At 48.5% G+C, this 27,262-nt stretch overlaps 12 protein-coding genes across 12 annotated transcripts; 8 read left to right on the plus strand and 4 right to left on the minus strand.

Moving 5' to 3' along the window:
- Positions 1-103: 103 nt before the first annotated feature.
- On the minus strand, positions 104-3,792 carry DEU56DRAFT_764466 (uncharacterized protein). The gene is made up of 19 exons (XM_041350910.1): positions 3,617-3,792; positions 3,151-3,547; positions 2,805-3,090; positions 2,606-2,747; positions 2,403-2,557; positions 2,188-2,352; positions 2,098-2,117; positions 1,975-1,979; positions 1,901-1,919; positions 1,808-1,844; positions 1,705-1,757; positions 1,506-1,653; positions 1,338-1,444; positions 1,133-1,284; positions 1,049-1,078; positions 789-994; positions 586-673; positions 379-539; positions 104-318 (listed from the first exon to the last, which is right to left on the minus strand). Exons 1-19 carry the CDS (start codon positions 3,656-3,658, stop codon positions 273-275), a joined length of 2,259 nt encoding a protein of 752 aa, XP_041215852.1. The 5' UTR covers positions 3,659-3,792; the 3' UTR covers positions 104-272.
- DEU56DRAFT_764476 (adenylate cyclase associated N terminal-domain-containing protein) lies at positions 3,772-6,018 on the minus strand. Its single transcript, XM_041350911.1, has 9 exons — positions 5,834-6,018; positions 5,488-5,773; positions 5,206-5,430; positions 5,071-5,156; positions 4,915-5,020; positions 4,606-4,861; positions 4,464-4,555; positions 4,292-4,415; positions 3,772-4,236 (listed from the first exon to the last, which is right to left on the minus strand). The coding sequence occupies exons 1-9, from the start codon at positions 5,881-5,883 to the stop codon at positions 3,917-3,919; spliced, it is 1,545 nt and encodes a 514-aa protein (XP_041215853.1). The 5' UTR covers positions 5,884-6,018; the 3' UTR covers positions 3,772-3,916.
- On the minus strand, positions 6,019-7,366 carry DEU56DRAFT_764483 (RF-1 domain-containing protein). Its single transcript, XM_041350912.1, has 6 exons — positions 7,276-7,366; positions 7,207-7,227; positions 6,985-7,155; positions 6,826-6,934; positions 6,650-6,774; positions 6,019-6,584 (listed from the first exon to the last, which is right to left on the minus strand). Exons 1-6 carry the CDS (start codon positions 7,355-7,357, stop codon positions 6,406-6,408), a joined length of 687 nt encoding a protein of 228 aa, XP_041215854.1. The 5' UTR covers positions 7,358-7,366; the 3' UTR covers positions 6,019-6,405.
- A 511-nt stretch (positions 7,367-7,877) lies between these two features.
- On the plus strand, positions 7,878-9,691 carry DEU56DRAFT_764487 (uncharacterized protein). Its single transcript, XM_041350913.1, has 6 exons — positions 7,878-8,103; positions 8,366-8,427; positions 8,477-8,583; positions 8,642-8,709; positions 8,766-9,086; positions 9,145-9,691. Exons 1-6 carry the CDS (start codon positions 8,014-8,016, stop codon positions 9,265-9,267), a joined length of 771 nt encoding a protein of 256 aa, XP_041215855.1. The 5' UTR covers positions 7,878-8,013; the 3' UTR covers positions 9,268-9,691.
- A 32-nt stretch (positions 9,692-9,723) lies between these two features.
- Positions 9,724-11,367, plus strand: DEU56DRAFT_764492 (EI24-domain-containing protein). Its single transcript, XM_041350914.1, has 6 exons — positions 9,724-10,016; positions 10,087-10,279; positions 10,354-10,577; positions 10,629-10,643; positions 10,698-10,857; positions 10,919-11,367. The coding sequence occupies exons 1-6, from the start codon at positions 9,832-9,834 to the stop codon at positions 11,288-11,290; spliced, it is 1,149 nt and encodes a 382-aa protein (XP_041215856.1). The 5' UTR covers positions 9,724-9,831; the 3' UTR covers positions 11,291-11,367.
- DEU56DRAFT_764495 (tRNA-intron endonuclease catalytic domain-like protein) lies at positions 11,368-12,691 on the minus strand. The gene is made up of 4 exons (XM_041350915.1): positions 12,605-12,691; positions 12,416-12,553; positions 11,807-12,358; positions 11,368-11,680 (listed from the first exon to the last, which is right to left on the minus strand). Exons 1-4 carry the CDS (start codon positions 12,663-12,665, stop codon positions 11,487-11,489), a joined length of 945 nt encoding a protein of 314 aa, XP_041215857.1. The 5' UTR covers positions 12,666-12,691; the 3' UTR covers positions 11,368-11,486.
- A 138-nt stretch (positions 12,692-12,829) lies between these two features.
- Positions 12,830-14,324, plus strand: DEU56DRAFT_764496 (SGNH hydrolase-type esterase domain-containing protein). Its single transcript, XM_041350916.1, has 6 exons — positions 12,830-13,033; positions 13,090-13,185; positions 13,241-13,323; positions 13,375-13,806; positions 13,862-13,959; positions 14,015-14,324. Exons 2-6 carry the CDS (start codon positions 13,092-13,094, stop codon positions 14,082-14,084), a joined length of 777 nt encoding a protein of 258 aa, XP_041215858.1. The 5' UTR covers positions 12,830-13,033; positions 13,090-13,091; the 3' UTR covers positions 14,085-14,324.
- A 3-nt stretch (positions 14,325-14,327) lies between these two features.
- On the plus strand, positions 14,328-15,529 carry DEU56DRAFT_18867 (SGNH hydrolase-type esterase domain-containing protein). The gene is made up of 5 exons (XM_041344979.1): positions 14,328-14,566; positions 14,623-14,705; positions 14,758-15,183; positions 15,240-15,322; positions 15,377-15,529. The coding sequence occupies exons 1-5, from the start codon at positions 14,473-14,475 to the stop codon at positions 15,438-15,440; spliced, it is 750 nt and encodes a 249-aa protein (XP_041215859.1). The 5' UTR covers positions 14,328-14,472; the 3' UTR covers positions 15,441-15,529.
- Positions 15,530-16,390: 861 nt separating this feature from the next.
- Positions 16,391-18,731, plus strand: DEU56DRAFT_867422 (uncharacterized protein; the record flags this gene model as incomplete). Its single annotated transcript, XM_041355425.1, has 4 exons — positions 16,391-16,973; positions 17,060-17,829; positions 17,887-18,131; positions 18,191-18,731. The coding sequence occupies 4 exons, from the start codon at positions 16,391-16,393 to the stop codon at positions 18,729-18,731; spliced, it is 2,139 nt and encodes a 712-aa protein (XP_041215860.1).
- Positions 18,732-19,911: 1,180 nt separating this feature from the next.
- DEU56DRAFT_764513 (T-complex protein 1) lies at positions 19,912-22,120 on the plus strand. Its single transcript, XM_041350917.1, has 8 exons — positions 19,912-20,042; positions 20,095-20,180; positions 20,230-20,567; positions 20,619-20,800; positions 20,853-20,979; positions 21,034-21,526; positions 21,581-21,905; positions 21,955-22,120. Exons 1-8 carry the CDS (start codon positions 19,964-19,966, stop codon positions 21,987-21,989), a joined length of 1,665 nt encoding a protein of 554 aa, XP_041215861.1. The 5' UTR covers positions 19,912-19,963; the 3' UTR covers positions 21,990-22,120.
- Positions 22,121-22,190: 70 nt separating this feature from the next.
- DEU56DRAFT_764520 (uncharacterized protein) lies at positions 22,191-25,399 on the plus strand. Its single transcript, XM_041350918.1, has 9 exons — positions 22,191-22,691; positions 22,741-22,914; positions 22,974-23,196; positions 23,261-23,681; positions 23,760-24,158; positions 24,220-24,578; positions 24,635-24,752; positions 24,840-24,968; positions 25,048-25,399. Exons 1-9 carry the CDS (start codon positions 22,331-22,333, stop codon positions 25,270-25,272), a joined length of 2,409 nt encoding a protein of 802 aa, XP_041215862.1. The 5' UTR covers positions 22,191-22,330; the 3' UTR covers positions 25,273-25,399.
- A 71-nt stretch (positions 25,400-25,470) lies between these two features.
- Positions 25,471-27,002, plus strand: DEU56DRAFT_19247 (uncharacterized protein). Its single transcript, XM_041344997.1, has one exon. It carries the CDS (start codon positions 25,891-25,893, stop codon positions 26,758-26,760), a length of 870 nt encoding a protein of 289 aa, XP_041215863.1. The 5' UTR covers positions 25,471-25,890; the 3' UTR covers positions 26,761-27,002.
- The last annotated feature ends 260 nt before the right edge of the window (positions 27,003-27,262 follow it).

Below are 27,262 nucleotides of genomic sequence, written 5' to 3' on the forward strand. Positions count from 1 at the left end.
CGCTTTTTGTGACGAAGTTTGTCACCGGGTTCTGCTACGTCCAGAATTTTGTTTCTTCGGGATCTACGAATGAGTTTCTCATCATGCTTGGGGCAGCGACAGAGACTTGAGGAAATATCGTGCACGTGGGTATAATGGCATTACATCGCAATTTGAAAGGTATTGAAACAGTTCAAGTAAGACCAAAAAATTATGCGTTAGCGATACAGTTCAGCTTAAAGAATACGGAATGATGTCATAAAAGCAATGGTGAGATCTAGAAATACTAAGCGTCACGTTCCAGGAAACCACTTGGGAGGAGGACTTCGGACTGGATATCTGGGGGGTACCACGTTGGTGAACCTTTTGAATACAAACAAAGACCGATTATAAACTTACCCAACGCTGACACCAATCCCTTTCTCCATCTCGACACGAATGTCGAATTCCAACTCCTGTGTCTCAGGATCGCACGAGACCGCACACCAATTCCGTCGCCCCATTATATACTTGTTTTGGAGGCGATTGTTACCATTTGGTTCCTTCGTAAAAACAGGAAGCTACAAGAATTACCGCGTGAAATCATTTCTAGGATTTGAGGCGTACCATGGATTCATCAGTTTCTGCGTGATGCAGCGTTCTATGAGTCTTAGTCGCCAAAGTAGATACCATGGCGATCACTCCATTCGGTGGCCTTCAATTCGCTTAGCGTGCTTCATCACGCATAAAAGATGTATTACTTACGGTGTGTTGACGATTGCACCTGAAACAAGATTGAATCCCGGATTTTGAGAGGGAGTGAAAAGAACATACTTGTCACCACGTTGAGCATGTATCTATAATCGGTTTCGGGTGGAACATCAATCGTACGGTTGTTCTTTCCTCCGTTGCTGCGGACCAGTGTTTTAAGAACCCCTACGGCGGCGCAGTGGACATCGCCAGAAAGAAACGAAATACGTAAACTTTTCATCCTTGCTATTCCTTGCATCTGTTGAATGAACCAGTTGCGCTCTTTCTGCAAGGCATAACCTCGTTCAGTTGGAGCCACATGTAACGTTTGTTTTCGAACCTTGTGAGACTTCGCGGTCCAGTGGTCATTCTACCCAGACTATCAGTTACATTGGCAACGCCACGTCGTGAGAGGATGGCATACCAAATCATCCAGTAACTCAGCGTCTGCGTTAAATTTGTTCACAAAACTACTGAACCCCGCGGTTCCGCTGCGTCCAAGAGCAGTCAAGGGATTCAACTTGGAGTCTAGCGCAGTTTCAAGGAAAACCATTCGTGGATACGCAATAGGGATTCCTGTGGATCAATATGAAATGAAAGTGATGCTGCGATCCTATTGAAGGCCGTACCGAGTTGCACAACGAGATGTTTTACGTCCGGAGGTAAATATCTGATTCGTTCAAAAGCCTTTTGGTACTCAAACGCGCTGCAGACCTGGCTCCTTTTTCTCTCGGCGCTTGTAGCGGTAATGCATTAGCATTTAGGCCTCTAGACATCGTGGTGTAGTAACCACTCACCGACAGTCCAGCATGAGAATATACACATCGGGCCCCAGGTAAGACAAAAACGAATGTGACGGTAAACCAATATAAGGACCTTGAGCCCCCAAAATAAGTGACTTGAACATGTGCTTCCCTGTTCTATCGTCCAAGTTATCGTAATGAGCTACGACGATGAGGTCAGCCTATGAGAGATTTAACGCAATCTGCAACACACGATTGATGAAGCATTGAAAAAGCAAATAGAAAAAGTAGCCTCGCACTCCAATACTAAAGATGTTATGAACAAAAGAATTCTCCGATATATGAAAACTACTCACTGCTTGAACACGGGAGACTGTTGAAGCTCTTCAGGGTCTGCAGGACAACAGGGTCATGCACAGGAATAATCAACAAGCTGTATAATCACGTACAGCTCCCGAACCCATCGATCTTGAGACGCGCGAGATTAGTGAGTAACAACGGAATGGAATATAATCGTACGCACCAAATCTGCAAATGTGCATTGATTAGTCAAGAAGTCGCCGTTGCGTATATCAGTGGCTTACCGTGGTCATCTGCAGATGTCATATGAGTGTTTTATCAAAGATGTCCAATCCGCATATCTTACCACACATATTCAACATTGGACTAAGGGAAGGGGAAGGGAGGAGTCAGTCGTGAGTAACAGGGCATCTCTATAATTGTATGGCCTACGTACATCGAACTGTTAGCCCTCGCAAACGCTCCCATTCTGAAGGAGCTGCAGTAGTGATTGAAGAAAAACCGATCAATGCACGAGGCAATTTCACCAGTCAAAGGGAAATTTTTCTTCGTGGAAGGCTTTGCCAAGATCCATTCTTGTATTTCGGGCTCTCGAGTCAACCTAGCAGAGAGCGTGACTATTTAGGATTGAAGAAGTGCATAAACACATACGAGTCACAGTATAACTGATCGCCTCCTCCCACAAGGACATGAAATGGTCGCTCGACATGCTTCCGCAAGAGATCAACCCACATAGGATCATAACCACTCTTAAACCCTGGTCCTCTGAAGTCATCCGGATTTACACCAGCGCTGAAACCGTTGCACTAAGAAGAAGTGAAAAATGTGCAGCAGACAGATTGTGTCAACCTTACCGAATGGGCTGCCCAGCGCATGTTCTGATGACGAGCAGGCACGAAGAAAGACAATTGCATGCCACCATTGATATTATACTTGATGTTAATTTCATTGACACCCAGTTGTATCTGGATGGGGAAACGCCAAAACGTAAAGGTGCTGCATTTGTCTCAGCATTCAAAGATCCTTACTGCTTTATTGGCTTGTTGCACTCACCCTCCATTCCCTGCATAGACATAAATCTCCTGACCAGTTACATGCTGGGTTTGATCATCCCTCGTGTTTCCTTTTCCCTTGTAGTCGCCCGGGTATGCCTCGTCTACGGCAGGTAAGTGCGCTGGTGGTCCGGCCATTGCAGTGGTGTGAGGATCCGCGGGGTGCGGGCCAAGTTCATAAAGCGAATGAGAACTCCGCGTCTTTGAAGAAGGTCGGGCAATCTCCTCAGGATCCCACTGATATGTTAAGACTGGAAATGGCTCATAGGATGATCCTGAATCTGCGGCTAAAAAGGCAGTAGTTAGGACGCCTGATTTACCGGCCACGGGCGCAAGTGTAAACTCACTGACGATAAGAGCTGCACCTCGCCAAAGACCGTTTTCGTCAACTGTGTCGTATCGCAAAAGGGGCCCGACCATAAACTGAAGGTGGGGTTCCATTCTGGCGAGCCTCTGTGCTCTGGAGCGTTCCACTGCAGGCATCTGAGCCAAAGAGAGGCTGGAGCTACCAGACACTAACCGCTCCATAGAACTAACAGAAGTGTGCGCATTGTGGGCAAACCCTTCATTGAAATATTTTGGGGGAACAGAAGGCGGTGTATCAGGAATCGGGGATGTCGAGGGTGGTACACCAAAGCTACCAGCCTGAGCGAGCCCGCTCCCATCAGGAAGTGGATCAATATCATTTGCAGGCGGATACCTCCCGTCTGACCCTCTTTGAGGGTCAGAAAATTGACGCGCTTCCTGTGTAGCGCCAGACTCTTGTGTAAATCGCCGCTTCCAGGGGAACCTGAAGCATGAACTATTACTCGCCTTATGGGCTTTGCGCTGAGCGTGCCAGCCCACGATATCCATATTATGGGAGGATCAAGTCGTATGACGGCAAGCAGGTATTTGAACCAATCCCTAGTAGACGCTATTTGAAACAAACAGGGCAGTGCCAAGTTAACGGCATAGCACTAACGAGTCCACGTTCACTAATACTGTTCAACGTTCTGAAACACGGATCCTGTAAAATGTACATGTATACCCTAAACAAAGTAGTCCCCGAAATTAATTGTAATTGCACATAACTAGGTACGTAGAGATATGGGTAATCTGTCTAGGAGTTGGTTAGCCGGCGTGTTCCACAATTGTTGTGACCAATTTGCCGCTCTGCACCACTGTCTTCAGCATCTCGGGCATGGCCTGCTCTTCAAAGACACCATCTTCCTCCCCTTCGACTGGCAAGCTGACATTGATCGCGCTGCATTTTGCTGTAGTAATTTCAACACCAAGACACTGCTTCGAGAGGTAAATCTGCCCCGAGTCCGTTGAGTCAATCTGGATAGTAGGTGCCACTCCTGTAATTTGCAGGGCAAATGATGGAGACTTCATGATGGAGACAGAGGAAACCACAGATTCAACTAGCACGGAGGTCTTCGTGCAATTGACTGTCATATATTTTTTGAGTAAAAATATTGTTAAATCAAACCAGCAGACACTGACCCAAGGTGACGGCGTTGACCTTCCCCTTGATAATGACAGTCGTGTTCTTGCAAGCAAAGAGATTGATTACTTGGGTAATATCCGCATTTGCAACCTCTAACGCGGATTCGTTTTCTTGATATTCCTGCATGATCATTAGACGGGCCGCATCATTTGAAACCGAGACACCTACAATGACCCATTTATTGCCCTCCAATGCGAATTTGGCAGGCTTTTTGCCCATCAAAGCCTGAGGTTTAGTTGGTTTAGCAGGTTTCTTAGCAGCTGTCCATATAGTTAGGAAAAATTGGTGTGCGGAGGGCAAGACAACTCACCCGCGCCGCCACTTGCAGGGACTACGTTTCCAGCTCGCAGGGCAGGGTTCTTGTGTGTCATCTCGCTTTTGTCGACTTTACGTAGTCCCTTCGTTACGTCTGCGCCACGGTTCAAGTCCGCAAATACAGCAGCAACTCCACCAGCAGGTACTGTCGGGGAGGATGCTGATCCAGCTGGAGGTGGTGGCGGCGGCGGCGGAGGAGGACCACTGACTGGCTGTGAACGGGACGCTTTGTACTCTGAGACCGGGATGCCCTGCAGCAAGTAATCTATGATGGTTTATAATTCAATGGCACATAGATACTTACGCTGGCATTCCAAACAAGACCAGTGGTATGGAACTCCATAACATAGCGCTTCATCCCGTCAAGAATTCCATTGAATGCCCGAACCCACTCCGCGTGCCTTGGGTCCCTATAATTGACATCAGCTTAGACCATCCTAATAATATATGTCCGTCGCACTTTTCTTTAAAATCCTTGAGTATCCTGTTTGCATAGTACGTGGTACTTTCCTTTATCTCATTGACGTATGGTCCCGGTTTTGGTTCCTGCAAGCGACTGTCATTCAACAGGTATTTTGACGCGTCAAGAGCATACCACTGTGACCCATCCAACGAAAACAATCCCATCTGCGATAACAGTGAGGTGATTGAACCAGTCCCGCTCCTTTCTCGCAGCATCTTTAGCGCGAGTTACGGCTTCGATGCCTGCTTGGAGTGGCAACAGGATTTCATCGAACGCCGTTTTATCGGGCTTTCTGCATGCTGCGGCCTGGAGAATCACCGATCGCAGGGTAGCAAGTACTTTGGTGAATAAATCAACCTAAGAGACGCAAATCTTCAACACGAGAAAACAACAAAAATTCGCGAAGTATGCGACCTGCTCGTTTACTGGAGGGGGCGCGATGGCTTTATTGATCTCCAGGAAGGGTTTAAGTTTGCCCTCTATAACAATCTCATCATATGCGGTGACTGCACGTGGCAATTCTGCTGGCACCGCAATTGCGGGTGGTGGTGGTGGTGGAGGCGGCGGCGGCGGGGGTGCCGAAGCTGATGGAGTTTCAGCAACAGCTGCGCTAGTAACAGTGCTGGTACTTTGTCGTTTGAGATGTCCTGCACTCCTGGAATCTTCTACGTCTTCGAGACGCGATGTGATTGCTTCAAGCCTAATTGCACATCGATGTCAGTTCCCATAGAACTTGCTCCTACATAGTAATGATGCACACCGCTTGATGAGAGTGGCCAGTGAGTAAAGCCCTTGAGCAGATGATGACATATCGACCGAAATTGACTTTGCGACACTAGTAAGTTCCAAACACAAGAAAAGGGCTCCGGGGAGGCCAGCTGTGACCTTGCGCGATGATGTTTCAGTAGGATGTGTAAGATGGTGAGAGAGGGCTATGTTAAAACGCTGGGTGACTTCCCCACACCGGAGTATTCCGCAGCTCTGGTGGATTGTGACTTGCAATGAACATTCTATGTAGCTACATACTAAATTTTACCATCTACATAGGGTTGAACGTTCGGATTACGGTGCTTAAACAGAAGCAGCAGTCATTTCTTCATTATATATGGGCCCTAGTCATAGGGTTCATGACTTTTCCTGCGCTTCCTGGCAGTCCTTCTCTTGCGCTCGCCTTCCTCTTCGACTTCTTCCGTCGTCGACGTTCTCTTTCTTGTTGCTTCGCGCGCTGCAGTTCACCCTTTGATAGGCCAGGGTTGTGTAGTTTGTCTAGCTAAATAATTTCAATCGGAAGCATCGGCATTCGATAGGAATAATTTGAACTGGTTAGCCCATCTATGTAGGCGTGACATGTTCAGAGATACACGCCTTTTCCAGGAGTAACCGCCTAGCGAGCATGCGATTCGTTTGAAGTGATCGAGTTTCCTGACACGCTACACGAAAACCAGTGGGTTTATGAAGAAGTTGAACATTATTCTGGGTCTTATTGATAGATTGTCCACCAGGACCGCTGCCTAGATCATAAATCAATGAATATGCCAAGTAACTAAAAACAGTTCGCGTTTGATCTTTCACCCACCTCTAACAAATGATTCCTCGATGTCTCCCTCACGCAACTCCGGAATCTTCCGCTCTTTGTGAGCCCTCTTGAGAGCGGAAAAATGTTGCGGCATATTGACGCTATGCTGAGCAGCAGGTTCTATACTATAGGTTAGCTTAGTGACCAACTGCATACATTTTAACCATAGTCTGAACCTTTGCTCGCCCTTCTCTAATTTTCGTGCTCGTCTGCTAGAAGACATGGGAGGTGGGTTTTTGATACTCTCGTTTTCGCCAAGTTCAGTGTCCTTCGTGAACCGAAGGTCTGCAACACGACTTAGCGACTTCAGATGAGTCCAATCGCAGATTACATACTCCAAACATCATCTCCATCTTGAGCTCGTGTCCTGTGAGCTTGCACGACATTTCTGCGTAGCATGGTTGCAAGTTCGCGGGCGAGCTGGATTTTGTCTTGAACCAGTTTCATGTCATGCTGCATGGAGCTGTCCAAATACAATGTTTCCTTCCGCATCTTGTATCGGAATGCTGAATCGAATTCTTAAGTTTGGGAGTTATGGTCATTGAGTGTGTACAAACCTCTTTGGACGGGCTCGTCGCCTACAAATGAGTGTGAAATAGTCCATGGAAAATTGTAAGATGGCTCACCATGAAAAGTAGAAGCTGAAGCTCGTAGCAAATCACGGTACGCCGAGCGAGCACCTGCTCTGAGGGCTGGTGTAACAGACATTAATTAGTTGGATAAGCGCAAGCTGAACTCAACAAAGAGTCTTTAAGGCAACCGGGAAGTTCCGACGTCGATCACAAATTCCAAAAGGGGACCCAGCAATTAGGGCGTAAGACGCGCTCCATTTTTGGACGCGTCGCGTTCTTGCTCATACGACGAAAACATGTCTTCTCCCTGACTGCCCATAAATCGTCCAACGGACCAATAAATGAAAAATTGAGGTCCTGTAGGAAGCAGCAGCTGATAGCGCGTACTCCAGCGCGTACGAGGTGAATATATGTGCAGTCCCTTGAGCACAACTGCCATTTTCAAGGATCAATCTGCACCGCATGCTTGAGCCTTGAATTTTATGCTTTTTTCAGGTACTCATCCCCTACCATACCTAATTTCACTCACCAGACAAAATAGCGAAGTAGCGGGGCCCTCTTGCAGAGTAAATGGGGTCGATAATCGTATCTCAAATATTGACTCACGTGACTCGCGCGAATTGAGTTTGTTGACTGCTCAACGCGCCCTCGGAGTTTCAACACATCCCTCTCTCAAACCACGACCATCTCCAATCCGTTTGTTTCCGCCAGTTACTTTGGTCGCATCTGAGCATCGCAATCAGCACAAACAGCAAGAACAACACTTACAGCACTTTCACAATCGCTCGCAATATGTCCGTGAAGAAAGTTACTGCAACGAAATCGGCTGCTAAGAAAAGCAGGGCCTCTCCCACCCACCCATCTTGGGTGGATATGATCAAGGTCAGTCTGTCAATATTCTAGCGTTCTACATTCCCTCCCATACCTCTCCTTGGTCCGATGTTGAGCATCACAAAAAGGGTGAGGCGTCCGCACCCAGGGGGTAATATAAAAGGCAGGTTCCAGGGGGAAGATACGCAATTGCGGGCGACATTCATCTTTCATCTCTCAATGACTTAAAAGACCTCGTATTATGCATCTTTACATCGTGGAGGGTGCTACAAGGCACGGAATAACTTTTCTAACATGATACATCGCTAAATAGGAGTGCATTGCTGGTCATCCTGATGACGCCCGCGCTGGCGTCTCCCGTCCCCAGATCAAGAAGTGAGTTCGGATATTCCTGCTAATCCGAGGGATGTTTACAATCTTCTAGATTCGTTGAGGAGAAATACGGCCTTGCCATGGACAACGCTCAACTGAGTCATTTGAGCAAGGCCATCACCAGTGGTGCCGACAAGGGGACTTTTGTTCTCCCCAAGGGTAAGAAAATTATCGTGTAGGTCTATAACCCAGCCCTGTGTTGACGACCATTGCATAGGACCCTCTGGACGAGTGAAACTGCCCCCAAAGACTCCAAGGGCCACTGACACCTCAGCCTCTAAGGAGGTCCGTGCACCCACTGACTTGAACACGTGATGTGGTGATTGACATAGTGGGGGTAGAACAAACCCGCGAAGGTTGCACCCAAGGCAACTACCAAGGCAGTCGCTAAGGCACGTCCCGCCAAGACTGCCACTACGAAGGCTACAACCGCAAAGTCCACTACGACCAAGAAACCAGTCGCGAAAGCGAAGACGGCACCAGCAGTCAAGGCTGCCGCCGCTAAGAAACCTGCCTCTCAAACTGCGGCCAAGACTTCAGCAACGAAATCTACAGCTTCTGCTAAGGCAAAGGCAGTTCCTGCGAAAAAAACGATGGCAGGCAAGAAAGCTGCCCCTGTTAAGAAGACTACCTCAGCATCTAAACGTGGTACCGCGAAGAAGGTTGGAACATTGGCTCATTTTGTGCATTTCCCGAACCGCTCACTTTCTAAATATCTAGGCTGTGACTGGAACGAGCGCACCCGCCAAAGCGAAGGTCGCGGCCACCAAGAAGACCACCGCAAAGAAACCCGTAGCCAAAGCATCGACTTCAACAACGAGCAGGAAGAAGGTGCGCAAATGACTTTAATGCGCTGTGATTGACATGGCTTGACTTGCCTTTCGACTAGGTCGGCAAGAAATAGGTGACCCCCATCCGCCATCAATGATATACTCGCCCTCCTGATCTCACAGTACACTAAGGTGTAGAACCCAGTCTATGGCTACTCTACCTACTCTATGCACTTTCCCTTGTCCGTCTGATTGCACCTTTCTTATTTCTCGTATTTGATTTGTATTGTAATTTATTTGGGTCCTACTACCTGCCCGCCTCTCGACTATCAAATCATCAATTCTCGTGTATCCTGGGGCCAGTTGTCACGATCACGTCTTGATTCCAATTTATCACAACGTTTCACTACAATAGGATAAAATTCGAACATCACTTTAGGGTCGTGGCATAGAACTAGGGGTGCGACGTGGAAGAGGGCATTCGCCATTTGATCCGGAGATAAGCATGTAAAGTACATGAGCCACCGCAAGCCCACCGCGCATATGCCAGTAAAGACTCCGATTATTACTAAATTGGTTGTTTCACGTTCACTGCACGAAGTGGACCGTCCCCGGTGCGACTTCGAGCCTAAAGGACATGTCCAGACAGCCAAGTAGCATACAATCGCCATATTCTTACTCGCACCAGCATCAACAACTATCCCGCTCGGCTTATCCTACATTCCTCTCTTTACAAGAAACGATCAAGCTACAATTGACATGGGCGTCCAGGGGTATTCTTGAAGCCTTTCGGTGGGACGTCGTTGTGAAGACTGCTACAAGGTACATTCTCCTCACTTACATTCTCTCTATTGTGCTGCATCCTACATGCAATTCCTTGGAAACCTTACAGCGACCGTGAAATTCGCTCAAATATTCTCAAGTCGTTACTGCTCAATTCGTTATCCTTGACCTCCATCTACGCGTTCGACTTGCTTCTACAACCTCTGGTGCATAACCATCCAAGCTGGCTTCACCGAAATGTGGGATGGTTCTATCGCGTCCTTTGGCTGTTCCCGGTCGTCGGAGTATCTTACTATCTTAATGTACGTCCATTACCTGGTCTTGACGACTTGGCCAGAAATGAACCACAATCCTTTTACCAACTACTTCCATCCAGAGTTCCTGGTGCAATCTTATCGCGAAACGATCCTTTGTCCTCCAACACGGCAACCGTGCAGCACCTCAACAACCAGCTACTTATAATGGTATGCTGACCATGCTTGCGACGTCCGCATACCGTGCCGTCATGATTCTTACCTCTGTCATCGTGTCGTTGGCGTTGGGATCAATACCATTTGCCGGATCGTGGTTCAGCTTTGTGTTTATGTGTTGGGTCAATGCGTCAGTGTATCAGTTGCTAGTTGATAAGTGGCGCTTCTGACTTTCCTTCAGATATTATTGCTTCGAGTAAGTTGCCATGGCTCAGAGATGGCCGCTCCCACTGAAATACAGGCACCTCAGGTTTGTATGGGTGGCGCGTAGTTCGTCCTTGGCCCAAAGAGTGCGCCACCTAGAAGAACGATGGGCATACTACTTCGCATTTGGGCTTCCGTCTGCTGTGATCTGCACGTGCGGAAGTGGACTGGCGAATGCCGCCCTTTTTGCACTCACGTTCCCCGCCGTATGTTTCATAATATGGTTTCCTTCTTATAGTTCTGCTGCTGATTTTTACCGATGTCCAGTTCATCATCATGGCCATGCACGCACGACCCGTTCCGCAGGATCCTTACAATCCTGCGCCGTCCACGGAGTCTACCAACACCTTGCGCTTTCCTTCGCCACTCGTTCCGATTAGGATGCCGGTCTTTACAATCGTCATTTGGCTGAATGATCTCATCGTCAGAGTACTAAGTGTCGGTGGCAGCGCCGGTGTTCGACGCCAGAGAACGACAAGCGAAAGTACCGAACAGGCAGAAGAAGGGACAGGTGTTGAATTAAGGAACATCGGTCGTCCAGCGAGAGAACATTCCCCCATTGTTCAAGCAAGGAAGCTAGGAGACAGACTGCCGAGTAATGGAAAGGCACCTAGTGCCGGGAGGCGAAAGAAAGACTGACGGATTTTCATGGTCGTGATCTTACTGGAGACTTCCACTCATATACCATTAGCTAATACCACACGCAACTGTCACAATTCCATGTTTCTACAGAAGCTTTACCCATTTGATAATAATGATGAGCTCAGTGGACAATAGCTGGGTGGTACTGAAGTTTTGAGACGGGCACAGTCGTTTCCATATAATATTCAGGTCTTCACCCAAATCCTGCCCATTCGACAGAGAGATACGATACAACTTTTGTTTCATCGTTCCATTCACATAGCAAATGAGCCTTCTTTGTCCCAGTGCCAAGACGGCCATGTGCGACAATTTCCATGGGGCGAAGGGCGGCGTCCGGCGCCTCGATGACCGATGCGACAAAGTGCGAATGATAACGGAGGGGGTCACCTGATAAGATGAAATAGCGCAGATCAGCACATATTTCAAATATACTGCTGATTAACGAGAATAAACGTGCTTTCGAGGACAAGGGTGATGGAGCGAGAAAATTTACAAACAGAACGGGAGACATACCAGGGTAGACTAAGTACTCGCCACCAAATTTGATTCCTCCTCCCATGTAACAACCTTTCTCCCACAAATCGCGAAAAACGCCGCAGCGTGCGCGCTCTTGTAGGGTCGAGGGATACCGCCATATGCCAGCTTCGCGTGCCATAGTTAAGGACACATGGGGTTGTGGCGTGTACCATTCCAACTTGGATGAGGACGCGGGAACGTTGACGGTGTAAGATGCAGATGGCATTACGTTGGCGCTGTCTGGGGGTTCTCCGATGGCAGCCTGTGAAGGATCTTCAGATGCGGGATGAGGAGACGGGTGATCTTCTGCAGGAACGCTGGTAGCAGCATCGGCCCTTGCACGTGCGCGACGCTCTTCTCGTTCTCTGCGCTTGCGTTTGGCATCTTCAGACATGGCGCGGTCAGGGTAAGAAGCTTCGATGGACCCCTTTTCTTCCGTCAGAGCTATCTGTTGCCTTACATCATTGAGGCGCGCTTCTTTCCATATTTTCAGGGCTGATGAAGACGGAGCGTGGTGGGCGCTGGGGTCATCCACTAATACAGCGATTCCTAGACACAGTAATCGCCGCTGATGAATGGCTTGTATAGATTAATAAGATGACTAACCATTTTCGACGAGGAGAACAGCCTCCTCTGGCATCAGCTGGAGAGGTAATCCTAAGAATATATTCTGGGACGACAGGTGTGGAAGAGTCCCAGTCAGGATGCCACATATGTGATGATGTGAACGTAGGATGTTAATATCTGCTCGTGAAATGTTAGAAGTGGTGATATCAGATTATGATACTGGCTTGCCGTCAACATCCCACACGTAGGCTTTGAAATTTGAGACTCGAAGCAATATAGGTTGGGCCATACCTGCCCAGTTGTGCTACTGGCCAGGATCAAATAAGTAACGTAACCCCAACACATGACTCGGGGATGCTGCGGTAATTGCCGCGATGTAATTGTAAGCACCTCCCATAAAAGGAAAGAGGGTAGATAATCATCCGACGGCCGCGTCTACGCGGTCGACACTCTTGATAAGAAAGCAAAATCAAATCAATGCACACTCAATGTTTGTGAGCACTACAGCAGTCATCGCGGCAGTTACCGCAGCAGTCGCTGCCCACATGACTCTCATCACGGAATGCCGCATAGACGTGTGTTTATAAGATCATCACGATTTGTTCCTATACCCCTTCACATTTGATAGAGCATCTGAGTGAGCAACGCAGGTAATAGGTAAATATCTGATAATTGTCTTCATCGAATACTTATCCCTCAACAGGCGAGGATAGATATGGCTGCCAATGTACAAGATGTTATCATGCTCGTCGGTGATTCCCTTACTCAACTTGGATGGGAACAAGGAGGGTTCGCCCAGTTACTTGCAGGTACGCAGATCACAATCATTTTGAAGGAACTAGATTCTGAGCCTGCAACGTATAGAAAGTTACAATCGGAAGCTCGATGTTATCAATCGTGGCCTCTCGGGTTATCAAACGGATTGGGCAATTCCAATTTTCGAGCAGGTGAAAGACAATAATTGTTGCCTTTCGAAATCGTGCTCAACGTAGTCGTAGATCTTTGCCAAGCAGCATGAACAACATCACGTTCCGCAGGTCAAATTACTCACAATTTGGTATGGCGCCAACGACGCCGCGCCTGCTCCCAGCCCACAGCACGTCCCGAGAGACAGATACAAAACGAATCTAAGCCATCTCATTCAAATGGTGAAATCACCGACTTCAGCGTACTACTCCCCGGAGACTCGCATAATCTTGATTACCCCGCCACCAGTGAATTCGAAGCAATGGAACATATTCATACCTGACAGTCCACGTGTGTTCGAGACTACGAGGTCGTACGCGGCAGCTGTCAAGGAAGTAGGTGAGAAAGAGAATGTGCCCGTTGCGGACATTTGGACGCAGATGTTCGATGGTGCCGGTCGGACCGAGGAGGGATGCAGCATATACTTGAGTGATGGGCTACATCTGAACAGTGCTGGCCAGAACGTACGCCCAAACTTATTTTCTGACCAGTCAAGCTTGCTCACTTTCAAGATTGAAGATCGTCTTCAAGGCCATCATGGACATTGTGGAGCACGTATATCCCGAATTAGACCCTACGAATGAAGCACATGCGAGGATGCAAACTGTGTTTGTACCGTGCGTCCTCTTTGAATTTATTTTTGTTGCGGGACGCTGATGCATTTATGTGCAGCTGGGACCAAGTGGACGTACAGAATCCAAGGCCGTCTCTGGTGAAACGGAAAGCGCAACTTGAGTCCTGAATTGACTGAGGGCGTGAACATATTCGTTAACTTCTCTTAGAACTGTAGCATATATATTAGATCGTGTTCATGCATGTATAGTCTGATGAGAGGGAAGATTGGGAGCTGTGGGTGTGACCCGACAAAGAGTCAAGGGATGCGGCTGACTTTCATTATTCAAAACGCCGACTACAAGATTAGCTAGCGGAATGCCGCTTCGAATATATGGATGATAGATCGGATTAGCGGCTGCTCCTACATGTACATGAATACCTACGTACCCGTTTCAAAATTCTCGTTTCAAATCACAGCAATCGACCGAGCAGCACAGGTATTGGGTGAATGTTACTGTCTGCGACTTCTGTCAAATCCTGATCGATAATCTGGTCACAAGACAAGGAAATATATCATGGCCGCCAATATACAAGATGTTATTATGCTCGTCGGTGACTCCCTCACTGGACGTGGATGGGAACGAGGAGGCTTCGCGCAGTTACTTGCGGGTTTGTACTATATCACACACATTTTGGGATTTAGAAACTGAGACCGCGACATATAGAAAGATACATTCGGAAACTTGATGTTATCAACCGCGGCCTTGGAGGTTATCAAACGGATTGGGCAATTCCGGTGTGCGAGCAGGTCAAATACATGCCTTTGTCGAGGAAATAGGTGCTGAATAGATTCGTAACAGATCTTTGCCAAGCAGCATGAGCAGCATTACGCCCCGAAGATCAAGCTACTTACAATTTGGTATGGCGCCAACGACGCTGGACCTGCTCCCAACACACGATACGTCCCGAGAGACAGATACAAAGCGAATCTAAGCCATCTTATCCAAATGGTGAAATCGCCGACATCAGCTTACTACTCCCCTGAGACCCGTATAATATTGATCACCCCGCCACCAGTAAATACGAAGCAATGGAGTAAGCCTGAGAGTCCACGAGTATTTGAGACTACCAGGTCATACGCGGCAGCTGTCAAGGAAGTAGGCGAGCAAGAGAATGTGCCCGTTGCGGACATTTGGACGCAGATGTTCGACGGCGCCGGTCGAAGGGAGGAGGGATGCGAAATATACTTGACCGATGGGTTACATCTGAACAGTGATGGTTACAACGTACGCACAACCTTTGGATTCTGATGATCTGTCAAATTTGCTGACCTTCACAAAAGATTGTCTTCAAGGCCATCATCGACATCGTAGAGCGGGTGTATCCTGAAATGGATACTGCGAAGATGCAAGATGTGTTCATACCGTGCGTCCCCTCCAGAATTTCTAAGGCATTCAACGCTGATACGTTTATGAGCAGCTGGGACCAAGTGGATTTACAGAATCCAAGAGCGTCTTTAGTGAAACGGAAAGTACATCTGTAGTCATTGGAATCATGATGTATGGGTGAACATGTGTTAGTACTTGGAGCCGAAGAAGTTCCAAAACAGGATTGACAAAAGACAAAATGCACGTGACGAATATCAACATACGCCAAAGAGAGCGCAAACAATGGTTCTTTTGCCGGGGTTCTCTTGTCAGCACATACCACGAGTGCGTAGGACCGAATCAGCTACGTACGGAGGCAGGACACCTCATTCACGCAATCTTCTTGTTTTTTTTTGCCTAGTTATACCGCTTAATTCAGCGTGTCGCTGACCGTTTTAGGACAGGATCCAAATTTGTGGACCTACAATTGTCCACAACATAGCTTGCTTACGTTTCCTCTTCAGTTCAAGTTCCTTGCACTTTGAGCAACTTGTATTCTGGCTAAAGCCAAGCTGTTGTACGGTAGAGTCATCTAGCAACGATAACTCACTCTTACATTCTGTACGCACTACCTAGGTCCGGCCTCCTCCGTTAACACGTTCTTTACGTTCAAGGTGAGCAATGTTTCTTCATCGACACGCTGGCGTATAAATGAACCACGAGGGAGTTTATTTACGCGAAACTCCCGGGTGGTTCGGGTTAGTGGATGTTTCTCATTTTCTATTGATGTTTTTCTTTGTTCAGCTTGTTTCGTACTCCAAGCCACATCAGATTACTGACTTTGTCGTCGACAGCCACTGCTTTCGGTAAATCCACCGGCCGTGATCCGTTTCTTTGGGCCACACCTTCGTTCGGTATGTATTTCTTCTCACAACCAATGTTTGTGGACTGTGGATGTTGTTTACTGACTATTTCCTCCCTTCTTTGTGACTTCCCACTCTGTTGTAACATCTTGTGCTCGACCTTCTGTACGACCTCTCCAACTTCGTACGATCACTATCCGGCACTCAAACGCTGTTTATTGGATCAACTATCTGACTCGTTGTACAACAATCGTTCGCGGACCATGTCTGATCCATTCTTGAAACGACTCACAGATTATCATTCGCACAAGCTTCCGAAAAGAACTCCATTCCAACCCTCCACTACAGTTTCTCACGACATGACCTTTTTCTCAACTCTTTCTTCGGCTTCGACGCAATACCTGAAGGCGCCACTTGCTCCCTCTCGCAAGCGCAGCCAGATGCCCGATCCTAAACGTGATGACATAGACGATTTCTTGTCTTCCGATTTTGAGTTGTCGTTCGCTTCTAACATGTCTCTCAACTCTCCCCCACGTGACACAATGACGCTCGCGCAAGATCACGATGTCCCAATGGATATTTCGCCTGCATACCGCCCCATGCAGAAGGAGAACGAGAAGACGAATAGGCCTACCACGCGCCCCCGTGCATCTACTAGTGCTGCTCGCATTTTTGGTCAGGACATGAGCAACGGCAATTTCTCCAACGACTCCGTCAGTACAAAAACTGGTTCACAAGCGAATTCCAAACGAACCCAGCGCAGCGCACTTCCTATGGAGTGGATGGCTGTCTCTGAGCCTTTAAGAACCTCTAAGACAATGGACGGAAACTTGTTTGCTCCGGCGAGTGATCCTTTTGATTTGGACCAGCAGGCTCATTGCTAATATGACTGCATGCACAGCCGCCGGATCTTTCTATTTCTTTACCGTCAGATGACGCCATGGACGTTGATCCTGCCCCCGTAGTTTCCGCGCAGGACCTGTTGCCTTCTCCGCCTCTTTCAGCAGCACCCGCTGTGACTGAGTTCACCAATCTGTTTTATGGGGTTATGACCCAATCTTGCTTAGACACCCCTGGAGGGCCGCAGCCAAAAAAGCGTCGTTCTTTATCTCCGGAGACTATTTCGAGGGTTGGCCATGAACCTTCATCATCGCCTGCTCCTTCGTCACCTTCGCAGCACAAGTTGGATCGCATGGCTAATTTCTCCAAACCTGCACTCCAAGGCCTTGGAATTCCCCCTAACGCAAACAAACGAGCCCGGCGCATTGTCTTCTCAGCTTTGGTGCAACCTGGTGTTCCTTCGCCACAATCCGCATACCCTATGCTCGACTCTGACACCTCACCAGAGAAGCAGTCGACACTCGAATTGCCTCCTTCACGACGTGCCTTTTCTATGGTTCCATCCACCCTTGAACACTTTTCTGATGAGGGTTCTTCTTTCGACGGCCCTGACATGTCCTCACCCGCCCAGGCATACGCAAAGCGACAGCATGTCAAAGCTATCCGTAGACGCGATGGCACGGAGGATTTCAGACCTCTGACTGGCGCGACTGCAATGGTTCAGCGCGATATGTTTGAGAGTCCCTCTGCGAAATTTATGGCGGCGGGATTGCCAGGATTCGGGGATAACGAGACATCGGGCAAAATCTTACCATGCCACCGCGTGCGTGAGGATGGCTTGATGAGGGTTGTACCGAAAACTGTGACTACTTTTATTTGTAATCTTGGTGGCCAAGCTTAACATTCCGTTTCATTTTAGTTGGATGATCTTCTTGACGGTGCCTACAATTCCCGCATCGCGAGTTTCCACATTATCGACTGCCGCTTCGACTATGAATACACTGGTGGACATATTCCCGGCGCCGTCAACATCAATACTAATGCTGGCGTGGAAGAATTCTTACTTGGCGCACAGAAGCCTAAACCATCCGTTAGTGGCGACTCTCAGAAAAAGACTATCCTGGTTTTCCACTGTGAATTCAGCGCAAAAAGAGCGCCGACATTGTAAGCTCAAGATGACCTCGCCATTTTCCATCCTGACACTAATTTGCAATGCCCTTCAGTGCCAAACACCTCCGTGCCAAAGATCGCGCGATGAATAATCACCTGTATCCAAAGATCCACTATCCGGAGATTTACATCCTGGAAGGCGGGTACTGCGAATACTACAAACAGTGTGCTTCTCGCTGTCGGCCTCGGGGCTATGTTACCATGGACGACCCCAACTTTGCGGTTTCCCGCAAAGAGGACTTGGACCAATTCCGCAAGGGCAAATTTGGACGCACCAAGTCATACGCTTACGGCGACCTAGCTTTGAAGGTTGCAGGCATGACCCAACAGCCGTCCAAGAGGAACACAGCGCCTGCAGGTGCTCCACAGCTATTTGCTGCCGCGAATGCGGCTCGTACTCGTCGTAATGGTCTCTCGACTGTGACTGAGATTGGTAACACCACCCAGACAGACGACGAGGAGACAGACATCGGCGACAGCCCCTGCCCCCCTCCCAATAAAGGCACCATGCTGCTGTCAAAGGCGAAAAGACTGGGTCGCGTCACTATGACTCGTGCTGAAACTTTTGATGCGGCTCGCATGACTTCTTATTAATCCCCGCTCGACTTCTCCGACACTGCTCCATTTTCCTGCACGTTGAAAGTACCTTTTGGCGCGTCTACTTTTTGCATGTCCAGCGATCTCGCGATCAGCTTGATCTCTTCCCTCGGGATCAGTCTTTCCCTACCTTAACGCCCATCGAACGCCCAGAACCCCATTGCGCCTACCCATCTCGTTCAAATTTCTCTCCAACGACCCGCTCAGAAACAACATTTCGTCACGTCATGTTACCGCACGCTGATCTCAATGCTCGTTATGCTCTACGCTGCTCAGGCCTGTCCGGTATATCCCCGAACTCAGTGAAGCCTTCCCCAATACGTCCCGCCAGCATCTTCTCACTGTCACCCAAAGTTCCTATCGCCAATCATCTGACGTATTGGACACTCCATTTGTTTGACTATCGCATCAGTCACTATCCTCCGGTCGTGGCTGCTCAACTCCCCTATATTTGTTTCCATGTGCCATAGACAATTTTTCGCCGCATCTCCTTATATATGTTCAACATATCTTTCTTCTCTCTCTGATTCCATATTTGCCTCGCATCTAAGACTATCGATAGCTTATTTATGTCCTTTATGTTCTCGTCCATTTTCTTTCGCCTCCCCAGTATCTATCTGCTAGGACTCATCTCCTGGTATCTTTCGATCACCAAATGTTAAACAGTTATATATCCTTACCTCCCCACCTGTTCAGCACGACGTGGTCTTCGATTTTGTTCTTGCTGGACATGATTATCGATGAACAGTTGGCCTGTGTTCTATCCACTTTTTGTTCGATATCTTCCATTCGCATTCATCCCCACCCTGTCTTACCTCAACCTCGCAGTAGCTACTTAGAGGACGACTATATTTATAAATGGACATGTCATTGCATGGTTTCGCACCAGTGGAAGAAGCTATCGTATAAGTTTAATTGTTAGGCTTGGTTTATCATGAGTCGATGTGCTTGGCTGATAAATCGACGACTAGCAAGCTGCGTACGAGTCGCAGGGGAGCTCATTTGCTATCTATATCCTTCAAGGCTTCTGTATTTGTTTTTATATACTAATATTGCAGTAAAATGACACTCAAGTTAACACCCGCGATTGATCTTGGGACCAGTTTAAATAAGATCCGCTTGCAAGTTGGGCGAACGACGTGAACCATAGGAGGCAATCTTGCGTAAGCAGACTGTAATTGACGCAAACATTAATATCGTCAGCAAGTCCTTGATCAACTAGACGCAAGATGTTCCAACGCGATCCTCGAGCTGGCGCGTTTCTCGGCGGTGACCGTGTCTCAGGGCAAGATATACGGGATCAGAATGGTACGTGGTTTGGTGGTCGTTAGTTTTCAGCTCAAATGGTGCGTTGGATCAGTGACCGCAGCTTTGGCCATCGCAAATATCGTCAAAAGCTCTTTGGGCCCACTCGGCCTCGATAAAATGCTCGTTGATAACATCGGAGTGCGCATCTTTTACTACAGATGCAACCCTCTTTGCTTACTTTCACTAGGAAGTGACCATCTCGAATGATGGTGCAACTATCCTGTCTTTGCTGTCTGTGGAACACCCAGCTGGAAAGATTTTCGTTGATCTCGCGCAAAAGCAGGACAAGGAGGTTGGAGACGGTACAACCTCTGTGGTCATCATTGCATCCGAGCTTCTTCGACGCGCGAACGAGCTCGTAAAAGCGAAAATCCATCCGACTACGATCATCACAGGCTACCGACTTGCTTGTAGGGAGGCTGTCAAGTTTATGCAGGATCAACTTAGCATCAAAGTCGATTCTCTTGGTCGTGACGCGCTGGTCAATGCTGCGAAGACTAGCATGTCTAGCAAGATCATCGGAAAGTACGTCGTTTGGAAACTTTTGGCGATGCCTCCCCTCAAATCCCTTTGAAGTGACGATGATCTATTTGCCCCTATGGCCGTCGACGCCATGCTTGCTGTCAAGTCTATTAACTTGCGTGGTGACATCAAATATCCGGTCAAGGCTGTCAACGTGCTTAAGGCTCATGGCAAAAGTGCTAGAGAATCCATGTTCATTCAAGGTTATGCATTGAACTGCACAGTTGCTAGTCAAGGTCCACATACTTTTCTCCTTGCGTGAATTGTTCACTGAACTGAAACATTTAGCAATGAAGAAACGCGTAACAAATGCAAAAATCGCGTGTTTGGACATCAATCTTCAAAAAGCTCGCATGCAGCTGGGTGTGCAGATCCTAGTCGAAGATCCAAATCAACTAGAGGAGATCAGGAAGCGGTAGGTTTTCGAAGCACCTGTTTCATTAATCGTTATATGAATGTGCTTTTACAGCGAAGCAGAAATCACGCTGGAGCGAATCCGCAAAATTTTGGCATCTGGAGCCAACGTAGTTCTAACTACGAAGGGCATTGACGACTTGTGTTTAAAAGAGTTTGTCGAAGCTGGCGCGATGGCAGTTAGAAGGTGCAGAAAGGAGGACCTCCGACGTATCGCAAAGGCAACAGGTGGCACACTCATCTCAAGTCTCGCGAACTTGGAAGGTGAGGAGACATATGAGGCTAGCTACCTTGGTACAGCGGATGAAGTTGTCCAGGAGCGCATCTCCGACGACGAACTGATCCTCATTAAGGGCACCAAGGTGGTCAGCTCTGCATCTATCGTTCTGCGTGGAGCAAATGACTACATGCTAGATGAGATGGAGAGAGCGTTGCATGACACCCTTTCCATCATTAAACGCACTTTAGAGAGCGGGTCTGTTGTTCCTGGAGGTGGTGCGGTTGAATCTGCGCTCAGCATTTACTTAGAAAACTTTGCAACGACCTTGGTGAGTTCCATACTTGTCGGCCTTCTCCTCAATGATTCTATGATCATACATTAGGGATCGCGAGAACAACTGGCGATCGCCGAGTTCGCTGCAGCTCTGCTTTCAATCCCCAAGCAGCTTGCCGTCAACGCCGCGAAGGATTCCACAGATCTTGTCGCCAAACTGCGTGCTTACCATCATGCCGCGCAGAATGCACCTGCCGGTGATCCGAAAAAAGTGCTACTTCGGTATGGCCTAGACCTTATGAACGGAGATGTCCGTGACAATGTTGTGGCTGGTGTGCTGGAGCCTACAATGAGTAAAGTCCGGAGTTTGAAGTCGGCATATGAGGCAGCCATTTCGCTTTTGCGGATCGATGACGCTATTCAGTGCGTACCGGGTAAGCGATTGTCATTCTACCCGGAAGTCTGTCTCACTGTTCTTAACAGAGCCCAAGCCGGAAGCAGATGCACATGGCCATTAAGCAAAGACAGCGTTGCTTTGACAGTTCTACGTGTAATTCATACGCCTATAATGCTTACGTTGAAGTATGTTACGATTGTCTTTGAGAATGAAGTACTCCAATGCACATTGCAAAATGCACGTAAATGTCTACGCGATTGTCACGTGATTATTCCACGCGCGGTTTGTTTGTGGGGGAACTCGCGTTGCCACTGCTGCTTCAAAGCTTCACCTCTCCTCACCGAACTGCATTTGTAAAGCCATCTTTTTACTGCCTTTTTGGACAGACACGCTAGTCTACGGGAGACTGCATTTAATCATATTTCTCCCTGACTTATATTCTCATGCTATAGGCTTGTGCTAATGCCACTGGAAGATTCGAACGCCGTTACCAGGCCTGCATTTCTCCCACAGATCAGACAGCGTTTCCAGACCCTCATATGGACTTGTCTCGACTTCGACCTCGTCAGATCTGCAGCTTTCTATGCGGAACTTTATCTCGTCATGGACGAGAACAACCACGATGCGCGTCATCTTTATGCTACTGCACTTCTTCGATCCGGTCAGCCACATTCAGGGCTACAATTAGTCACTGGCGTTCAACAGTCGAGATGCAGTGGATGCTTGGAGATCAAGGGAAAGTGTTGTGCTGCTCTCGGTCGGCACAGGCTAGCACACGAAGCTTTTGACGCTAGTTTGCAGGATCCCACCTACACCCCGACGCGTGCGTATTCTTTGCCATATTACTGTGTTCTCTCTGAACTTTAATGCAGCTTCTATGGGCCCTCGAACCTCGCGCGCCTTTCCGGAGGAAGCCGCAACACGATGTCGATCTGGAACGATGGCAATGAAAGGCAATCTTCCTGAGCGGGCTACTCGTAGTTTCCAACAAGCTCTCGCACTCAACCCCATGTTGTGGGAGGCATTCGAGGGCTTGTGCTCTCTTGGTGACCGTCTTGAGCTTATTGTCACACCCTGCAATTAACTCATTTGACTTCATTTCTAGGTACGGCTCCTGATGTAGATGAAATATTTCCAATGCGACCTGCCCCAGTGAAACAGGGACCGCCAGAAGAGCCTCCACCAGCCAAGACCCTCTCCGGCCCGACTGCTACTGGAGTTGGGTTTTTTACGCCTGACATCACTGCCAACACCACTCTATTTCGTGGGCGCAAGAACTTCCCACAAGCGTTCCGAATGGATCCTCCACTAGATCCACGCGACTCCATGTAAAGCGGCTACGACCCTCTCATGATGCAATATGTCTGACATAGTCTTCTGCATCATTTTTAGCGCTACTAACGAACCATTCTTTCATACGGAGAATTCATTTCTTCATCCTCCACCCCGTAATTCTAAATTTGAGCCAGTAGGGCCTGGCCCGTCTCAGCCCGCCGCTCGACCGCTATCTTCGGCGGATGAGACTGGTCCCGCGCAGAAGAGACTTCGATCAACAATCCGACAAAAGAGCACTGAGACTGTCGCATCCAAGCCATCCAAGCTGACTGTGGACGAAACCTCGAAAAAGGCACGCGCACGCCCGGCCCTAAAATTTGCTAATATCTTCTCATCACCGGGTCGTCGTTCTCAGCCCGTCATATCATCCAGGACAGCTGTCGGCGGAGGAATTACGAAGAGCGAGAGAGGAAGTGCTGCTGTTGCGCCGCGGCGAAGCACGCGGCTCTTGAGTGGCACCACTAGCAAGCCTCTCAAGGTTAGTGGGTGAATTTCAAGCCTGTTTACTTGGCTGGGTTTTTGGGTTTAATATCAATCGCTGACTTATTTCTTGAAGCATCCACCTCCACGAGAACGTCGCCGACAGTTAACTACCTCGCGATCCCGATCAATAGACTCGGATGGTGAGGATGATGCCAATCTGCATGGAGAGGTTGCGTCCTCGACCTCGCCAACTTCGAACACTCAGTCACCTCCTTCTGAGACATCCCCCGCGCCAAGTAATTGGACTGCGGCGCATGAGCTTGCTGCGCAGGAGGCGTACGATTCAGAGATGGCAGACCAATACATCTATGATCTGCTCCGGCGATTTGCACGTGCTACTCGAGCTTTATCCAAATATGATTGTTACTCCTGTCTTATGGAACTCGACCAGATACCGCTTGCACACCAGCAGTCATCGTGGGTGTTGGCGATGGTAGGCCGAGCTCACTATGAACGACTTGAGTACGCATCAGTACGTAATTACCATTGATGCCGCTATAAACTTCTTTCCGTTTACGTTATTTTTATTATAGGCAGAACGAGCGTTCAGGGCAGCTCGAGCTCTTGAGCCTTATCGGTTGGGCGATATGGAAGTTTACTCAACCCTTCTATGGCACCTTCAGCAGAACGTGCAGCTTTCATATCTCGCACAAGAACTTATGAACATAAACCCACGATCTCCACAAGCGTGGATTGCAGTTGGCAATCTCTTTTCCTTACAGAAAGAGCGGTCTCAGGCACTTACATGCTTTCGGCGAGCTGCTGAAATGGATCCGTCATGCGCTTACGCGTACACCCTTAGTGGACACGAGTCGATTGATGAAGACCTGGACAAGGCTATCGGATTCTTCCAGACTGCCCTCCGTGCAGATCCGCGACACTACAATGCTTGGTAAAGTTTTTGTGACAGCATCAGGTAACTTCTGATGCTGATTGACTTCGGCGCAGGTATGGTCTCGGCACCTGCTATTTGCGGATGAGCAAAATACGCCTTGCTGAGTATCACTATCGCAAGGCGGTTGAAATTCATCCAAATAATGCCGTTTTATTAGGTTGTGTGGGCATGGTGCGTCGCTTGTTTGATATGACTATCAATGACTCCTATGACTTTTCTGACTCTAACCCTCCGTTGCTGTGGCTATCGTCTTCTCAGGCTGTCGAACGTCGGGGAGACAAGGTGGCTGCGCATTCACTATTCGATCAGGCGGTTCGCGTAGCACCAGACAATGCGCTCGTTCGTTATCGTCGAGCGAAAATCCTTATCTCCATGAAAAGATACGGTGTAAGTGAACACCTGGTTACCAGCATGATCGGGATGTTGACCTGCATTTTTTTACATAACTTTTCTCCCACGCTTGCAGGAAGCGCTGGAAGATCTACTTCAGCTTCGTGACTCATCTCCCGAGGAGTCGAACGTAGTGTTCCAGATTGCGAAAGTATATCGGCTGACGGGTGATGAGGTAAAATCGGCGCACTGGCTCGCCATAGCACGCGATACATCGCCAAAGAGTGTCAAGAAACTCAAGAAACTTATTGATGCCGTCAAGGACGAAGAAGGCAGAGATGACCAGATGGATGAAGGTTGAGGGGCCGCATCTGTCGGAACGGCGTTCATGTCGTGTACATACCTGCGAGCCTCATTGTAGGACTCGGTGCATATAACATTTTTTTCAAGATATGGATTGGCGTGGTGGCGTTATCGCAAAGAAGGTTGTTTGATCGTGTTTGTGATGTGGCAGATTATCCGCCGGGGTTGAGCCGGTAAAATGCTTCTTACCGAAGACGGTGCATCATTTTGAGTCATTGTCACGGTTCTCTATTTCAAAATTCCTATATAAGACGACCTTCGCCCCCTGCCGTCCCCACTTTTTCCTCCCCGTCCATCACCATGTCTGCATAATAAGCTCTTCGTGTTTTAAAAGAGCCCCTCTTCAACTCATCATTGCCGCGTCCCTTTAAAGAGCGCAGGCCCACCATTCTTCTGAAGTATGGTTAACAAACTTGCCCGTAAATCTAACAACGGCACCATTTTGTTCGAACCCTTCATCGTCTACCGTATACACCGGTCAAACCAGTTTCAACCCTGGTAAACTAGTTTCAGCCCGGGTATGTTGTTTACAAGTCTTTAAAAGTAGGGGAACGTGTGCTAATGGGACGCGTTAGACGCCACTCCACCATACTTCCTGGAATCCTTTGCCTCTCATATGTCAGCAGAACCAGTAGACCTTTGTACCATGGCCCGTTCCAAGCTACACTCAGCTATGGGCGGGAGCCTCCACCGCTGGGTACTGCTCAAAAACTCCGCCTATCGGCCACCTCGCGCCCCCTATGTGCCCAGCGTGGCGACCAGTTCTTCCTATTCGAAACATGTATATATTTCAAGTGATGATGGTGACAACGAGGACGACAGTGAAGAAGAGTTGGATTCGTTCATGTTCCCCGACGGTTCCAAGCTTGTGGGGGTTGGAGCCAATTCATCCGAGGCTGAGTGGCTCGACTCGCTTTTGGAATCCCTAGTCGAAGGTGGAGATGACGAGTGCGCATCGGATGTCGACGTTCGCGTTTCCATCCTACCGGTTGAAGATGATGAAGATCCCCCACTTAGCCCCTTAACATCACCAATGTCGTCGTCGGACGACCTCCTCAGCCATCAAGCATACTTCTCTCCGCCTATCGCTGTGCCATATCCTGTACCATATCCGCCATTCCATCCACCGCTCGTTCGTCCATATGAAATTGATCCCATCATTGAGTCTCCTGTTTCACCATTTCCAGCGTATGACGCTCTACCCTACTTTGACGCCGACGAATTAGACGATCTGTCTGTCCCAGAAGCTATAGAGGACACTTCCGATGACGAGTCCGACGCCCTTTCTACGCCATCCCTGGGGCGCTCGTCAGACCTTGACTTTGTGGATCCGACGTCTCTCGCTGTTCGCAGTAGGCGCCGTTCACAGCCTCATGTATACATCCGACACCCGGACTCTTATTTTGACCGTTATGCGCTCGACCCCCTTCCGTTTCCCGATGAAGATCATTCCACCTCGTATAATGCTGTCTACCATGAATGTTAGTTGTGCGTGTTTAACCTAGAAACTGCTGCTTTTTCTGCTCTATAGTAAGTCACACCAGTGTACATATGCGTCATTTTGTTCGTGTATATTACGTCTCATTTTGGGAATATGGTTATTATCTCGCTTCGGGACGTGGTTATTGTCACGGGGAATAACTTGAACCCAGAATACCCCGACGCAGCCCGGGCTTCTCACGAAATTACGCTACCGCTGTGGGAGGAACGGGATAGCGTTGAGACTAAACCTCCTAAACAGCCTATCGCGAACAGCGGGATAATGGCACCAATGACGGCGGAATGGGGTGCCTTATGTGCTGGACCGAAATGTTATTGAAAGCCGAAGAGAAGCTTTCCAACGTGGGAAAAGGATGACATTCGAGGTGCGGCACTAATGCACCATGAGAATATCAGCCCAATTCACTGTTACGATGGCATCAATCCCACCTAGACGCATCAAATTTGGAGATTCAATTTCTAGCTTAGACCGGGGGTTGCTGCGTGTA

This window comes from Suillus clintonianus (assembly GCF_016758775.1).
Source record: "Suillus clintonianus strain FC179 chromosome Unknown DEU56scaffold_1, whole genome shotgun sequence".
Classification (NCBI taxonomy): Eukaryota; Fungi; Basidiomycota; class Agaricomycetes; order Boletales; family Suillaceae; genus Suillus; species Suillus clintonianus.

Excerpts from the sequence above, each read along its gene's own strand:
- DEU56DRAFT_764466 (XM_041350910.1), bottom strand. The coding sequence starts at position 3,658 with ATGGATATCGTGGGCTGGCACGCTCAGCGCAAAGCCCATAAG. Across the intron at positions 3,091-3,150 it reads AGGTGCAGCTCTTATCGTCA|CCGCAGATTCAGGATCATCC; the intron begins GTGAGTTTACAC and ends CTGCCTTTTTAG. Across the intron at positions 540-585 it reads CAGAAACTGATGAATCCATG|CTTCCTGTTTTTACGAAGGA; the intron begins GTACGCCTCAAA and ends TAATTCTTGTAG.
- DEU56DRAFT_764476 (XM_041350911.1), bottom strand. The coding sequence starts at position 5,883 with ATGTCATCATCTGCTCAAGGGCTTTACTCACTGGCCACTCTCATCAAG. Across the intron at positions 5,431-5,487 it reads CCCCTCCAGTAAACGAGCAG|GTTGATTTATTCACCAAAGT; the intron begins GTCGCATACTTC and ends TGCGTCTCTTAG. Across the intron at positions 5,021-5,070 it reads CTCAAGGATTTTAAAGAAAA|GGACCCAAGGCACGCGGAGT; the intron begins GTGCGACGGACA and ends TGTCAATTATAG.
- DEU56DRAFT_764483 (XM_041350912.1), bottom strand. The coding sequence starts at position 7,357 with ATGTCTGTTACACCAGCCCTCAGAGCAGGTGCTCGCTCGGCGTACCGT. Across the intron at positions 7,228-7,275 it reads TTCAGCTTCTACTTTTCATG|GCGACGAGCCCGTCCAAAGA; the intron begins GTGAGCCATCTT and ends ACTCATTTGTAG. Across the intron at positions 7,156-7,206 it reads CGACGAGCCCGTCCAAAGAG|CATTCCGATACAAGATGCGG; the intron begins GTTTGTACACAC and ends AATTCGATTCAG.
- DEU56DRAFT_764487 (XM_041350913.1), top strand. The coding sequence starts at position 8,014 with ATGTCCGTGAAGAAAGTTACTGCAACGAAATCGGCTGCTAAGAAAAGC. Across the intron at positions 8,584-8,641 it reads GACTTTTGTTCTCCCCAAGG|GACCCTCTGGACGAGTGAAA; the intron begins GTAAGAAAATTA and ends ACCATTGCATAG. Across the intron at positions 8,710-8,765 it reads ACACCTCAGCCTCTAAGGAG|AACAAACCCGCGAAGGTTGC; the intron begins GTCCGTGCACCC and ends TAGTGGGGGTAG.
- DEU56DRAFT_764492 (XM_041350914.1), top strand. The coding sequence starts at position 9,832 with ATGTCCAGACAGCCAAGTAGCATACAATCGCCATATTCTTACTCGCAC. Across the intron at positions 10,280-10,353 it reads GAGTATCTTACTATCTTAAT|AGTTCCTGGTGCAATCTTAT; the intron begins GTACGTCCATTA and ends ACTTCCATCCAG. Across the intron at positions 10,858-10,918 it reads TTGCACTCACGTTCCCCGCC|TTCATCATCATGGCCATGCA; the intron begins GTATGTTTCATA and ends ACCGATGTCCAG.
- DEU56DRAFT_764495 (XM_041350915.1), bottom strand. The coding sequence starts at position 12,665 with ATGGCCCAACCTATATTGCTTCGAGTCTCAAATTTCAAAGCCTACGTG. Across the intron at positions 12,554-12,604 it reads CTACGTGTGGGATGTTGACG|ATATTAACATCCTACGTTCA; the intron begins GCAAGCCAGTAT and ends TTTCACGAGCAG. Across the intron at positions 12,359-12,415 it reads TGTTCTCCTCGTCGAAAATG|GAATCGCTGTATTAGTGGAT; the intron begins GTTAGTCATCTT and ends TACTGTGTCTAG.
- DEU56DRAFT_764496 (XM_041350916.1), top strand. The coding sequence starts at position 13,092 with ATGGCTGCCAATGTACAAGATGTTATCATGCTCGTCGGTGATTCCCTT. Across the intron at positions 13,186-13,240 it reads GTTCGCCCAGTTACTTGCAG|AAAGTTACAATCGGAAGCTC; the intron begins GTACGCAGATCA and ends TGCAACGTATAG. Across the intron at positions 13,324-13,374 it reads CAATTCCAATTTTCGAGCAG|ATCTTTGCCAAGCAGCATGA; the intron begins GTGAAAGACAAT and ends ACGTAGTCGTAG.
- DEU56DRAFT_18867 (XM_041344979.1), top strand. The coding sequence starts at position 14,473 with ATGGCCGCCAATATACAAGATGTTATTATGCTCGTCGGTGACTCCCTC. Across the intron at positions 14,567-14,622 it reads CTTCGCGCAGTTACTTGCGG|AAAGATACATTCGGAAACTT; the intron begins GTTTGTACTATA and ends CGCGACATATAG. Across the intron at positions 15,184-15,239 it reads TGAACAGTGATGGTTACAAC|ATTGTCTTCAAGGCCATCAT; the intron begins GTACGCACAACC and ends CCTTCACAAAAG.
- DEU56DRAFT_764513 (XM_041350917.1), top strand. The coding sequence starts at position 19,964 with ATGTTCCAACGCGATCCTCGAGCTGGCGCGTTTCTCGGCGGTGACCGT. Across the intron at positions 20,181-20,229 it reads TGCTCGTTGATAACATCGGA|GAAGTGACCATCTCGAATGA; the intron begins GTGCGCATCTTT and ends TACTTTCACTAG. Across the intron at positions 20,568-20,618 it reads TCTAGCAAGATCATCGGAAA|TGACGATGATCTATTTGCCC; the intron begins GTACGTCGTTTG and ends ATCCCTTTGAAG.
- DEU56DRAFT_764520 (XM_041350918.1), top strand. The coding sequence starts at position 22,331 with ATGCCACTGGAAGATTCGAACGCCGTTACCAGGCCTGCATTTCTCCCA. Across the intron at positions 23,197-23,260 it reads CTAGATCCACGCGACTCCAT|CGCTACTAACGAACCATTCT; the intron begins GTAAAGCGGCTA and ends CATCATTTTTAG. Across the intron at positions 23,682-23,759 it reads CCACTAGCAAGCCTCTCAAG|CATCCACCTCCACGAGAACG; the intron begins GTTAGTGGGTGA and ends TATTTCTTGAAG.
- DEU56DRAFT_19247 (XM_041344997.1), top strand. The coding sequence starts at position 25,891 with ATGTCAGCAGAACCAGTAGACCTTTGTACCATGGCCCGTTCCAAGCTA.